At 50.5% G+C, this 13,753-nt stretch overlaps 1 protein-coding gene across 3 annotated transcripts; it reads right to left on the bottom strand.

Moving 5' to 3' along the window:
- Positions 1–2,228: 2,228 nt before the first annotated feature.
- Dnajb2 (DnaJ heat shock protein family (Hsp40) member B2) lies at positions 2,229–9,221 on the bottom strand. Of its 3 annotated transcripts, XM_020186546.2 has the most exons (9): positions 8,682–9,215; positions 8,094–8,203; positions 6,718–6,771; positions 6,429–6,551; positions 5,430–5,522; positions 5,133–5,235; positions 4,946–5,016; positions 3,988–4,191; positions 2,229–2,864 (listed from the first exon to the last, which is right to left on the bottom strand). In XM_020186546.2, exons 1-9 carry the CDS (start codon positions 8,744–8,746, stop codon positions 2,854–2,856), a joined length of 834 nt encoding a protein of 277 aa, XP_020042135.1. In that variant the 5' UTR covers positions 8,747–9,215; the 3' UTR covers positions 2,229–2,853. The 3 variants fall into 3 exon arrangements, with proteins under 3 accessions (XP_020042135.1, XP_020042134.1, XP_073927878.1); XM_020186545.2 differs by having other exon boundaries at positions 2,229–4,191; positions 8,682–9,217; XM_074071777.1 differs by lacking the exons at positions 4,946–5,016; positions 5,133–5,235 and having other exon boundaries at positions 2,229–4,191; positions 8,682–9,221.
- Between the last annotated feature and the right edge of the window lie 4,532 nt (positions 9,222–13,753).

Here is a 13,753-nt window from a genome sequence, read left to right as displayed (position 1 = left end):
TAATGATGTAGCTGTCCTTTGTCATGGTGCTTCTAGGTACCCAGTAGGTTTCATGGTTGCTTGCATGGCTGGGTGCAGTGACTCACATCTGTAATCCTAACTACTCAGGAGGCAGAGATTGAGAAAATGGCAGTACAAGGCCAGCCTGGGCAAAAAGTTAGCAAGACCCAATCTCAACCAATAAGCTGGTAGCACACACCTGTGATCACAGATACAGGGAATGCCATGAGCAGGTCCAGATCAAGGTCAGGCCCACCCAGGCAAAAATATGAGACCCTATCCAGAAATATCTAAAAGCAAAAAGGGTTGGAGGCATGGTCAAGTGGTAGAGCACCTGCCTAGCAAGGACAAGACCTTGAGTTCAAATCCTAGTACCCCGGAAAACAAAACAAAACAAAAAGTTTGTTGCATAAATTTGCTTAACCTTCACAAAACCACAGCCAATGACTAGCCCCATTTTATGATGATGTAGTCACAGCACAGTGTTAGCCCAACTTGTAAATGTTGGGCCACTTAGAATTAGGATTTAAACCTGGGCAGGTTGGCCTCTCTCCTCCCAGTTCTTAGGCAGCTGCTTCACGAGTTTTGGCCCCAGGAATGACATGTTTGCCGGATGGAGGTCAGGCCCTGTGGAGGTGATTCTGCAGAGTACCTGCCACACCACAGATGGTACTACAGCCAACTCTGACAGTGACTCTGATGTTCCTGTGAAATGCAAGGGCAGGCTTCCATCTGTAGGGAAGGGACACTTTCTCCCTTTTGTCCCACACCCAGCTCTCAGAGTCCTCCACCCTTAGGGTGTTCCTGATGTTCTTCCTCCCAGGGGCCCTCACCTGTGTATCATAATGAGTCCTTGGACAATGATGGTGTACACAGAAATGAGGCAAGATCAGCCTTGGGCCTGGAGCCACTTGGGAGTTAGGCCCACTTACCATGCTAAGGCTTAAATGAAAATCAGGTGAATCCCATCTTCTTCGAGGAGAGTGAAGGGAGCAACCAGCACACCACAGACCACTTTACTGTTTATGCTCTCCTGAGGCGCAACGCCTATGTCCTCCACATTTCAAGGGCTCTAGCCTTTGGGGTAGAATAGCTATTGCAAAACTGCCAGTAGCCTTCTCTCTCTCTCTCTCTTTCTCTCTCTCTTTCTCTCTCTCTCCCCCCCTCTCCCTCTCTCTCCTTCTGGATGGAGGCTTTAAATTCCTCTTTCAGGGCAGGCTGTTTATTTGCTTTAATAACAAATACTCTGTAGGCCCTTTGGCTATTGAAGGTGAAGCGAAGAGTCTGCCCTGGCATAGAGAGGTATAAGAGGCCACAACTCTTGCAGGATAACTCCAAGGTGCCTGTCATGTGGCTGGAGATCAAGGGGAGGGGCACCTGGCTCTTTCCTCCCTGGGCTCTCATGCGCTTGGGTCTAGACCCTGGGTGGGGTGGACTTGTGCCTTTCCATGCACCCCTAGCTTACACCTCTGGCCATGAGCCAAGGTGACCTGTGAGGGCCTTGGGGGTATGGTTTAAAGGTTTCATCAGCTTTCTGCGGCTCCCATGCTCTCAATCAAGTCTTAATATAGTCTGATCCTACCTGAGCTGCTGAGTACTGGGGAATGGGTCCCTTCATGAGGGGATATCAGCTACAGAGTGGTGGCCCCCAAGAGGTTGAAGGCCAAGAACATAAGCATTTCCTGGAGTTCCACTTGGTGAGGGCAACCTGGTCAAAGAGGGACTTCAGTTGCCCACTTGGTGAGGGCAACCTGGTCAAAGAGGGACTTCAGTTACCTACTGGCAAGGCTTGCACTTGCAGTTGTTTGGACATAAAGGGAGGTGTGAGGCCTGAGGTGTCACCCCGTTCCTATAAGGTCCTTCCCATACCACCTTGGAAAAAAGGAAACACAGGAACCCAGGGCACAAAGCTCTCAAAATTCAGTTTTATTCACTTCCAGTTTCCCTCTCAATCTGAGCTCAGCCCAGCTGGCTTTGATAGGTCTCTGAGGCGCAGTGTTACAGGGGCGTGCAACACCTGGCTCCACCAGTCCCCTCCCTGGCCTTGGGCTCCCCAGGCAGGGAGGAGGAGAGGCGGCTCATCTATGAAGATGGAGGCAGCTCGTCTATGATGATGGAGAGAAAGAATGGGCAGCAGGGTCAGAGGCCAAAGAAAGCCATTCAAGCAGCAGCATGCCCAGCGCTCCCATTGCACACCAGTAATGACCACCCCCCCACCCCCACCCCCACCCCCGCACAAGGGCGGCCTTCCTTCCAAGCTCTGCCAACCCATGGCCTTCGGCTTTCCTGGGCCATGCTGTGCCTACTTGGTTCACTGTCTCCCTGGCTTGTTTCTCAGACCCTAGGCTGCCAAAAGGAAGAGGATCTCTCCCATATGCTGCAGGGCTCTGGCCTGTCCACTCTAACTTTGAGGCTAGCAAGAGGTGTCGGGAGAATGGAGGCTCTGGTCATTCCCCCTTCATCCACATTCTGGCCACCCCTGCTAGGAACAAATCAAAAGACAAGATCTCCCTGTCCTCAGCAAGTGAGAGACCGGCCAGGGCTGGAACTACATATCCCAAGAAGCACAGCTCCCCTAACCACACACTACTCCCCTGGCAAGATCTATCAGAGATAAAGCCTGGTGCATTGCATTCTGGGACTTGTAGTCCCCAAGAGACAGCAACAAACACCCAGGGAAGAGAGTTACAGGCTAAGACTACTGATGCCTCCCACCTGGCCCCCACCCACCACCCAGGCCCCAGCCCTACACCCAACATGGGTGGAGAGGAATGGTGTGTTCCCTCCCAGTGCATGGGGGAGGGCGCTGTCCTGTTGGAACTGTGCAGCAACTCTGGATCCAGGACATCCAGCTCAGAACACATCTGGGGAGAGAGCAGGGGCGGGTGACAGGAGAGAGGGTCAGAAGCAAGCCATGAAGGATGGAGCTGAGCATGCACACCTGGACTGGCCCTGCGGCCTCTCTCTGAGCCCTGATGCATGGTAGGGTAGTAGTATGGGATACAGTTCCCACCTAGGCCTCCCCCAGGTCATCTTGGCCCTACCCCACCTCTCCAGGGTTAGCCAGCCTCACCTCTGCCTAGTCCCATGGCCAGGGCAGGCTGAGGCACCAAGAGGAAGGGAGGAGGAGTGGTCTCCGCTTCCAATTCTGGACAACTGAGAGGCTCCCGCCCCACCCAGTTAGCATCCCGTGAAGCCCACTGGACCCAACATCTTGCTGGGCACACTGAGGCTCCTCAAGGAGAGGAGGAGAAGGGAGTCCTTGCAGTGAAAGCAAGCGATGCAGCCCGCAGGGAGATGCAGAAAGCAGAGTGGGAAGGAGAGCAGCACCAGAAGGGAAGCACAGTCAGAAGTCAACATTGCACAGAAACCACAGGGTCTGCAGCTGATCAAGGAGAGCGGAGACTCCACTCAGCCTGCACTGCTCTCCAGGGTAGCTGCCAACTAGGCTCAGAACACCCCAGGCCAAGTCCTCCTTCCTTAACGCTATCAGCAACACAGGTGGCAAGGACTTGGGCACAAAAGGCTCAATCCAAACCACTAATGCCCCGCCCCATCAAGAAATGCCCCATCTAACAAGTGTATCCAGACTCCTCTAGCCCTTCCACTGCCCTGGCATGTCCCCACCACCCCACCAATCCCCTCCTGGGCTTCACCCAGGCACTTATCAGCCCTAGGCTGAGCACAGCAAACCCCAAGTCCACACTGGAGGGCGGTGGGCCTGGAAGGAGAATTGAGTTGGGCCCCTGCAACTCAGGCCGTACTCTCCTCTGCTCTCCTGACAGGGGTCCAGATCCTGTATCAGAACCTGAACCAAGCCAGGCTGGGCCTGTGTTCAGAGGATGAGGCAGCGAGATGCCTTCTCCTCTGGGGATGAGCTGGGTTTGGTTGCCTCACCCCTTATACCCTCATGAGTCCCCTGCATGCTGGGATCTTGGTGCTGGGCCTTGGGCCGCCCCTGCCGTCGTTGCTGTGCCCCCCGCCCACCTGCCGGCTTCTGCCCAGCTGCTTCCATCTCTGACAGGCTGTAAGCCATAGCAAGCTGCAGGTCCTCATCCTCAGAGAGGTCGCTGTCAGAGGGACGTGAGACAGGAGTCTGCCGGACCTGCGTGCCCCTCAGCCTGGAGGTGACTGACTGCTGCTGCTCACGACGGCTCAGCTCCAAGCCCAGTGCCAGGTCATCTGGGACACCTGCAAATGTCACAGACACCATGAAGCCCCAGGCCAGGGCATCCTGCTAGGCCACCTCACACAGTAATGACACTGACTGCTTACAGCCTATCTTTGGAACTGTACACATGACACAAACACAGATCCCTAGGGCAGTAGTAAGAAGCATGGGGGAGTATTCAACTCTAACAGATAGCTATGGTACTCACATCCCTACATCTCCCTTTCCTTGTCTACAAAACAGGAATGATGATAGCACCTACATATACAAATCATTCCAATGATTAAATAAGACAACCCATGTAAAATACTCAGCCCAGTACATCAGTAATCAAGTGAGGTTAGCTCCGATGACACTCCTGGGAGGTATAATGTGACAGAAAGAGTTCAGCTCCAGGAATCCTGGTTCCTGGCTTACCTGGTAGGAAGGAGTCTTGGGCCAGGGGCTACTTGGAAGTGAGGATCATTTAATGGTGCTGCAGCTCAGCCTTCTCAAATAAAAATTGGGCAAGTGCCATCTGCCCTGCTTATTACTCCAGATGCAGTAAGAATACAGGAGATACTGTATGTTTGCATATGCTTTGCAAATGTAAGGCACCCCACTAATGATGAAGGCAATTCGCTAACCCACCAAAACCTCTCTGCTTACTTCTCCTGGATGGCTGAGTCTAGCCTGTGACTGTCATTCCCTAGGGCCCAGCCACAAGGGATTTCAGAAGGAGCCATTCGGGGCTTGGGCTCCCTGCCAGGGCCTCATGATGGAGCCACTCCTCACCATTGATTGAGACTGACTTCAGCTGCCCATCTTCCTCTACTTCTATCCGCTCCTGCCCATTCTCCATGATTCTGTGGGAGGCAGTACAGTTCAGTCAATGAACAGAGACTAGTCCAGGCTCTGGCTGCCACCTCCACCCCTCATACCAAGACCCCTTCACCTGCATGGCCTCAGAAGGATCCCTCACCTGCGTGTTGTGATGCGATGCCCTTGGACAAAAGTGGTGGATGTAGAAACAGAGCGAAAAGCACCAGCCCCAGGGCTGAAGGAGAAAGATGAGGAGGAGAAATCTGGCATTGGGACAAAGGAGACAGAGGAAAGCTGTTAGGAAGAGGCTATGTGTGCTGCCTGCCACAGTCACGGAAGGCCAGGAACCTCAGGGGCCTCCTGAACAATGCCAGGAGACAGCTAGGAAAGGGAATAAGCTGACACCCAGGGTTCCAAGACTCAGGAGATTACAAAAATGGAAAGGAACAGTGCTTACCAGAGTGTCCAGGGAAGGAAGATGAGAAGGTAAAGAAGGGGCCTGAGTGTCGGGAACCCCGATTCTGAAGCTCTGAGAAGGGGCCCAGGTCATCTGCAACAAGCCAGCAGATTAGTCACTGGTGAAGAGATTTCCTCTGAAAAATGTGTGAACCTTGCTTTTAAATCTAGAAAAATAAGCTGCTAAACAACTGGGAACATATCTGATTTTCCCCCCATTTTTGGTTGGGCTTATTTACAAATTAAAACTTTTTTTTCTTTTTGCAGCATTTTCTGCAGTGCTGGGAGTTGAACCTAGGGCCTCATGCACTCTAGGCAAGTGCTCCACCTCTTGAGCTACACCCCCAGCTCTAAATTCTTTTTTAACATTGTATATAAAAATGCTCAGTGGTTGTGTGCACAATAAGGAACAAAGGAAGGAAGCGGGGAAAGGCAGGAAGAAGGGACGGATGGCTCCTTCCCTACAGGAAGAAGATAAGCATGATGGGATGGCAACCAGGAACAGCAAGGAGTCCCAACTCTGCAATTTGTTGGGTGACTGTGAGTTATTTGTGCCTCAGTTTTCTCATCTGTAAATGGGAATTAAAATTGCTCACCTCTCAGGGTTCACAAGATTAGGGATGTGTAAAGTACTTGACACATATTAATCATTCCAAAAAATGGTTGTCTGTTGTTCTGCATAAAGCCACTATCGTTGTCACATGAAGCTTTCTGTCTTGCTCCCATGGCTGTTGTTGTAGAGGCCTAACAATGTGTTCTTGTTGTCATTTAAAAGGCCAGTCTGTGAAGTGCCACTAGTGGGTCACATGGGTTCTGGCATGTGTGAGGTTCTGTCCCAGCTCTCACTGGACCCATGCCCATGACACAAAATCTTCTGCCTGTGGAATTCCACTTCTCTCTCAGCCTCCTGCCTAAGAACCCCACCCCTGCCCTCCAGCTGACAGAGGACAGGCCTTGAGGGGGAAGTGGAGCCATTCTGAGCCCTCCTGAGTCTACTCACCAAAGAGCTCTGCAAAAGGGTCTCCACTCCCAAAGAACTCCCGGAAGACCTCCTCAGGGCTTCGGAAAGTGAAGGTGAAGCCAGGCCCACCACCACTAGTTTCTGTCCGAGAGGGGCCAGTGCCTGGAGGAGGCAGGATGAAGACAGGGGTTAGGTGTACATGTGGTCCTGAGCCACGGACCCCACCTAAGGCATGACCAGGAGCCTCAGAGAGAGCACTTTCATAAGAATCTGCCCTTCCCCTCCTCCCTGACTCCCCTTCCCTCCCTGGTCCTGCCTTGCCACCTACCTGCCCCAGTCAGCCCTTCCCGGCCATAGAGGTCGTAGATCTCCCGCTTATGCTCTGGAAAAAGAGACCTGATCATGTCTCCCTCCCTCTGGGATAATGGCCTCCTCTCCCAGGCTAGGACAAGCCTCTGAGGACTGCCCCAAAAATGACACTTGGCGGGGAGTGGGGGGAGCAGGGTATCCAGGGGACAGGAGTTTTAGCAGCAGGTCAGCTCTTCACACAACTGGATCCTTTCAGCTATAAAATGGACACAATAACAGCACCTACTTCATAGGGCTGTTGTGAGGACTACATGAGACAATCCACATAAACTGCTTAGCACAGTGTCTGACACACAGTAAACGTTCAATAAATACCAGTAGAACACTTGCCCATCATGCATGAGGCCCTGGGTTCGATCCCCAGCTCCACAAAAAATAAACAAACTATGTCAGGTAATTACTACTATGCAATTATTAAAAGTGACCTAATGTCACTTCCTCAGAGAGACTTTCTGTGACCACCATAATAAAAACAGGTGTCATCATTCCCTGCTACTCTCCTTTGGAATGTCTTCACAATCTGTAACACCATCTGTGCATTTACCTGATTAGTGTCAGTCTTCCCTAACCAGTACATGATATCCTCTCAGGATGGGGGAAATACCTGCTTGTCCTCTGCTGTTTTCCAAGTACCCAGCATCATAGTATTCAAAGAATACTTTTTTGTTGTTGTTTTGGGGTCTGTTAATTTTTGTTTGTTTGTTTGAGACAGGGTCTCATTATGAAGCCCAGCTGGTCTTGAACTCAAGATCCTCCTGCCTCTGCCTCCCAAATACTTGGATTTGTACTACCACACCTGGCCAAATACTTCCTGAATTAATTATTAAATGAGTTTGAGCTGGAGATATAGCTCAGTGGTAGAACACTTGACCAGCATGTGAGAGTAAGGCCCTAGACTTGATCCTAAGGTCACAAGAAAAAAGCAAAACAGACAGATCTGGATTCATATTCTAGTTCTGTGTGACCAAGGCAAGTATTTCACCTCTCTCACTCAGCCTCAGTTGCCTTGCCTGTAAGGTGGAGGTGACAAAACCCATCTGGCAGGATGGCTGTGAGGACTGCTGGAGATTACCAAGGCCTGGCACAGAGGAAACTCAGTACACATGGTTACCTGCCCTGCTCCCTTCCCTGGTTAAGACTTACCATGCTCTCCAGACCCTGGGAGCAGACAACTGTCCCTGTGGAAGGGGACACTTAAATACCAGATTGGGAAAAAAAAAAAAAAAAGCATGGAGGAGACTAGAGTGGCAGAGAGGCCTGGCTTTGGGCAGGGGTAAGATAGGGCCCCAAGTGGGGGAGGGGATGTGCTGAGTCCTGCTTGATCCCAGGCCTTACTATCAGAGAGCACTTCATAGGCCTCAGCCACCTCCTTAAATTTCCTTTCAGCAAACTCCTTATTATCGGGGTTCTTGTCTGGGTGCCATTGTAGAGCCTTCCGCCGGTACCTGCAGGAAGCAAGTGCGGAGGGAGGGTCAGGGGACAAAGGCAGGCGCTTCTCATCAGGGAGCTGAGCCACCCATCTCCCTTTGGGGCTGCTTGGGTTCTAGTGCAGAAGCTGCTTCGCAGCCATGTTTCCGTGGAGTTCTCTCCTCACTCCATCCCTCCATCCTGTGTATGGATGAACCGAGGGTAATGCCAGGGTGAGGACATCCTCACCCTGGGGCTCACTGGACTGGACCACCTGTGGCCACAGAGCCTCGATTCTCTGCACAGCGGTGAGAGAAAGCCCACCTCTAAGAGCTGGCGGCTAGGGGATGGGAAAAGACCCCCACCCCACCCCACCCCAGTGCAGCTCCCAACACTTCTTCCCTCTCCTTCTACTCTACCAGGGGTCTCCTCCCTCCCTACAGGCGTCCCTCTGACGGGCCCCAGGGCGCTGGGGACGGAGGGTGAGGTTCCCTGCTGCACCGCGGAGGCACTTACGCCTTCTTGATGTCATCAGCCGACGCACTTCGCGGTACGTCTAGAATCTCATAGTAGGATGCCATGGCAACTCGTCAGTCGTCAGGCTGGCCTCCTCCGAGCTGCAGGACAGAATGAGTCAGGCAGAAGAACCACAGCTCCACGCTGCGGCCGAAGCCCCCGGGAGCAAGGGGCGCTCGGAGGTGGGAGCTGGGCCCTGGGGCCGTGCTTGCAGCCGGTGACTAGGCGCCTTCCGTAGCCTTATCTGCCCCCGGCAGACCGGTGCCCAGGAGGGCTATCTCGGGCGCAGGCCCGGGGAGCCCGATCGGAGCTCCCTAACTCCAGCCGCCGACCCAGGACCCCAGCCTGCCCGGGCCCCAACCGCACCTCCTCTGCCGGGAGTCCCGCCCCTGCCCCCCGCGGGGAACCGTCTGGCACCCGCAGCCCGGCTCGCGGCTGCTGCGTAGGACGCGCCGGGCCCGGCTGTGTGCGCAAGCATGCGTCAGCGACACGGAAACTACTAGACACCGGGAGAAGGCCGCCTCTGCCTGTCACACCGGGGGGAGGGCAGCTGCAGGGGCTGCTGGGAGATGGGGGTGGAGCTGGCAATTTTGGTTTTGCACCAGAGCAACATCATCCCCAGCTGGGACCAGCGAGGCCGCGACTCTCTGCATCCTTACATGCAGGACACAAACAGAGGCAGAGGCAGTCAGCCAACAAGGTGCTCAGCCACTGGTCCCTCTGCCGCTCTCCTGATCCCTGGGTACTCACCCAAGGTTGTCACCTCCAGGACTCACAGACTCCCCCTGGGCCTAACTCCTCCCCTTATTCAGATCACTGCTCCAGCCCCAGGCTCTCCAAAAAGAGGCTGCCCTAGCTTCCCAGAGTAGGTCAGACCTGCTTTTTAATAGCATCTCATGGCGTTTCCTTCATCACTCTTGCAGAACCACAAATTAGCATTTACTTGATTACCATTCACCTCCCCCACTAGAGTGTAAATTCCACAGGGCAGGAATTGCGTCCTTTTTCTCACTAGTAAATAGGGCAGTAGTCAGGCTCAAAAATGTCCGTTCGATGATCAAATAATGAACACATGCAAACTTCTTGGTGATAGACAGTTTTGACACGTTTGGGAGAGGTGAGGTTAAAGGGTAGAGTAAGGGGAAAGTACTCAGATTCAAAGTTTTTCTTGTGCAACTGATCCTGATCAAAATGATTCCTGGGTTCAGACTTAAAGAGTTAGGGAACCTTCCAGAATTGGCTCCTGCTTTATACCATCTGACCAATCCGCAAGCACTAGTTGATCATCTTATACTTACTAGATGCTGACAGCATGTACAAAGAAGTATTTGAGGACCAAGGGCATAGGTCAGTGGTACAGTGCTTGCCTAGCATTCATGAGGCCCTGAGAAGAAAGGGAGGGAGAAGGAAGGAAGGAAGGAAAGAAGGAAGCACACAGAGAGAAAAAGAAAGAAAAGGAGAGAAAGAAGGGGAAGGGGAGGAGCTCAAACTTGATAGCCCATCTCTACAGCCCACTGGGAATCCTGGAGGCTTGGAAACAGGTAGACCTGGATTTGCAAACTGGTGCTGCCATGTGTCTTGGGGATGCTCTGAGGGCTGGTTTTGTTTGTTTTGGTTTTTTTCTCCCTAAATATAGGTAACACTGAAAGTTAAATGAAGCACAGTACATGTAGGGTGTTGTTAGACAATCCTCTTTAGCATCACAATTGGCCCAAGGAGTAATGGTTGTATTAGTCCAGAAAAGTGTTTCAGGATGGGTGGCCTGGGAACACTTCTTGAAAGAGAAGGGCTTGAACCAGACGTGAAAGAAGGCAGTATGCATTTGTCCTGTTTTTCTGAATCTCTGCCATTTGAACCTTCTGCCTACATTTGGGGAATTTCCATCGCTGTGGGCTTAATGGGAGGTAGGCTCTACCACAAAACCCTGATGCTCTCACAGTCTTCCCAGCTCTAAGGCAGGGTCCAGGCAAAAGACATAAGCCCTACCAATCAGGTGCTGTAACTAGGAGTTTGAAAGTGGAGCAAGTGTGGGTGATTAAGAATTCATTTCTGTGTGGTGATGGTTGCCATGGGGGACTGTAGCGACCTCTGGTGTCTGGAGGAGGAAATGACAGCCTCAATGCCTGTGGTGAGAAAAGGTGGTAAAGGCAAGGGGCAGAGGGCACATTATTTCTCCTACAAGGAACTGCCCAGTGCACTGACTTTGACTGTGGTACTGGCTGCCAAGCTTCCTTTGGTCCCTGCCTGTTTGCTGAGTCTTGTTTTCTCAACCTTCTATTGATCGAGTCTGTGTGCTACTCCATGTGTTGGTAATTTTGTGGTAGGAGGAGGGTTGGTTGGTTTAGTTGGTGTGTGGGCATGGTAGGGGGTTATTTGTTGTTTTGTTTTGTTGCTTTTTTAAGTTTGCCAGAGTTATCTTCTGCTGTTTAAGAGTCTTGATTGACCCAAAGACTAAGAGGTTAGATTTGGTATAAAGAGGAAGAGTAGGTTAGATTACTCTGAAACTTTGTCTTTGCCTTTTCCTTCTTTCTTCTTTCATCCCAAAAGACATTAGTCTAACACCTGCCATACATCTAATATTAAGAATAGGAAAACAAGCTGAGTGTGGTGGTACAGGCCTATAATCCCAGCAAACAGGAGGCTGAGGATTGAGAGTTTGAGGTCAGCCTGGGCTACACAGCAAGACTCTGTCTCAAATAAACAAATAAACAAAGAAGATTAGGAATACAAAGAGGTTTAATTTCCAGTCCCTATGCTGAAGGAGATGAATATCCAATTGTGACATAGACAAATGACAACCAAGGAAGTTATATAAAGACATGTCTAGCAGACTTTGGTTAATTTTCATTCTTCACAAAGAAATCCAAATTAATAAGAAAAGATAAATACTGCAAATTTTTTGTTGGTGCTAGGGATTAAGCCAGGGCCTAAAACATACTATGTAAGTGTATAGAGCTATACTCCAATATAATTTTTCACTGGGCAAAGAGCACAGCAGCTCACCTAAGAATACTGGCTTTTAAACATATGAAAAGATGCTCAATCTCATTCATAACAAGAGAGTTGTAAAAAAAAAGAAAGGCAACAAAGTATTTTATCTCACTTAATGAATGATTCATAGTGATCAAAAAGTTTAATACATTGTATAAACATGGTTGGGAGCATAGGCGTTCTCATGCTTTGTAGTGGGAGGGCAGATGACTTGTTATAATGTCTAAAGAGAGTAACGTGGAGTAACAAAATTAAATAGTGTAGCCTTTGACCAAACAATTCCAATTCTAAGAAATTATGGTTGCATATATGTGCAAAGAAGTATGTACAAGGGTTGCAACATTTTTTTTAATAGCATAAGATTAAAAGCAACCTAAACATCTGTTAATAGGTTAAATGAGTGATGACATGCTGTATGATGGGATATATTATCACCAGAAACAGTGAGGCATTGTTGTATCTACTGATATAGACCATCTTCTAGGTTGATTGTTAAGTAACAAAATTAGCTATAGAGCAAAGTGATACTAAATGTGTATGTATACATATTAAATATATGTAGATGTCTTAGAAGAAAACACTAACAACAAGTTAACAGTGGGTGGTTAACCACAAAGGGAAGGTATGGCTCAAGCAAGAGCTCCTGCTTTGCAAGAGTGAAGCCCTGAGTTCAAATCCAGTCCCACCCCCCCAAAAAAGTGTGTGGGGGGAGACAAGATGAAGGAGTTTTATTTTTGCTGTTCATAAATTTGATACCCTTTGAGTCCTGAGGAATATACACATAATAACTGTTCAAATTCATACAAAAGGCTGGTGGAGTGGCTCAAGTAGTAGAGCACCTACCTAGAAAGTACAAGGCCCAGAGTTCAAACCCCAGGACCACAAAAAGAAAAAGAACAAATACTTATAAATATTAAGAATCTACTACTTGGGAAACTAAGACAATAACAAGAAGGCACATGCTAGTGTGCAAGGCAGCCCATGACTAGTGCCTAGTGCCTGGGCACAGACAGACAGTAGGGGCCAAAAGAGTCCAGTGAGGGAGAGCTCCCAGGGGCTGGATGGGTTTTGGATGGCTTGAATCTAAACTAGAAAGCATGGCAGTATTTACAAGCAGGAGAGGTTGTGCTCCAGAAGATAATAGAGAGAAACATACCTTTGGAGGCAGGCATGTTCCTGACACAGCTGAAGTGAGAGAATAAATGGATTGGATTGGATCCAAAGCTGGGAATTTGCCTCCTGTGTCTACCTGCAGGAGATAATTGTTCTCTGGTTTTAGAAGCGTCAGGGATGAAAGCATTCCACTGCATCGAGGGAGTCCCCAGGAGCCAGGCTGGGTGTTGCTCCCCACTGCCCTAGGAGTTCTGGGTTGCCACCTCTCCATACCCACACCCATTCAACTTGGGCCTGCCTGTGCATGCCAGCAGGGGTACTAGCTGGGAGGCCTTGCAGGGTCTGGGAGGAGCTAGCCATATGGTAACCCAGGGTGGCCTGGCTGGTATAGCAGATAGGAAGGGACACTAGCTGCCTCTCTGGATGCCCAGCCATCCTGGAAGATGACGCCTCTATCTTTCTCTCATCACTCCATCCTGGCCTCTGCCAGAGGCCCTCACCCTACAAGATGTCAGGGTACGCTTCCAAAGGGCACTGATAGCCCCCTAAGACCTGTTCTTAAAGAAGTCTTCTGCTCCAGTTCAGTCACATTTAGGCCCATAGACTGGAACCCTGCCACCACCACCCCTTGCCTTGATGCCCTCCACCCAAGAGCCTGGACAGGGGAGTGTCAAGCGTCACCCCCTCCCTGCCCTTGAGGCACTTGAGTCACTGTCTGGGCATTGATACCTGGCAGGGATGCCTGGCACCACCATGGGCAGGAGGGGAGGGCATCTGAGAGAAAGAGGGTAGCAGTACAAGCTTCAGCTCAGGCTGACCATGGTTTGAATCCTGGCCCCTCCATTTGCTAGCTGGGTAACCTTGGGCAAGACACAACTTTGAGCCCCAGTCTCCACTTCTATAAAAATAGACATTCATGTAACAAGTTCTTCTAATAAATATTGAGTGTCTAATAGAGCAGGCAGATT

The sequence above is a fragment of the Castor canadensis genome, chromosome 4 (assembly GCF_047511655.1).
Source record: "Castor canadensis chromosome 4, mCasCan1.hap1v2, whole genome shotgun sequence".
In the NCBI taxonomy this organism is placed as follows: Eukaryota; Metazoa; Chordata; class Mammalia; order Rodentia; family Castoridae; genus Castor; species Castor canadensis.
The sequence above is the reverse complement of the archived record's forward strand: the minus strand, read 5'-3'. Positions and strand labels throughout refer to the sequence as shown.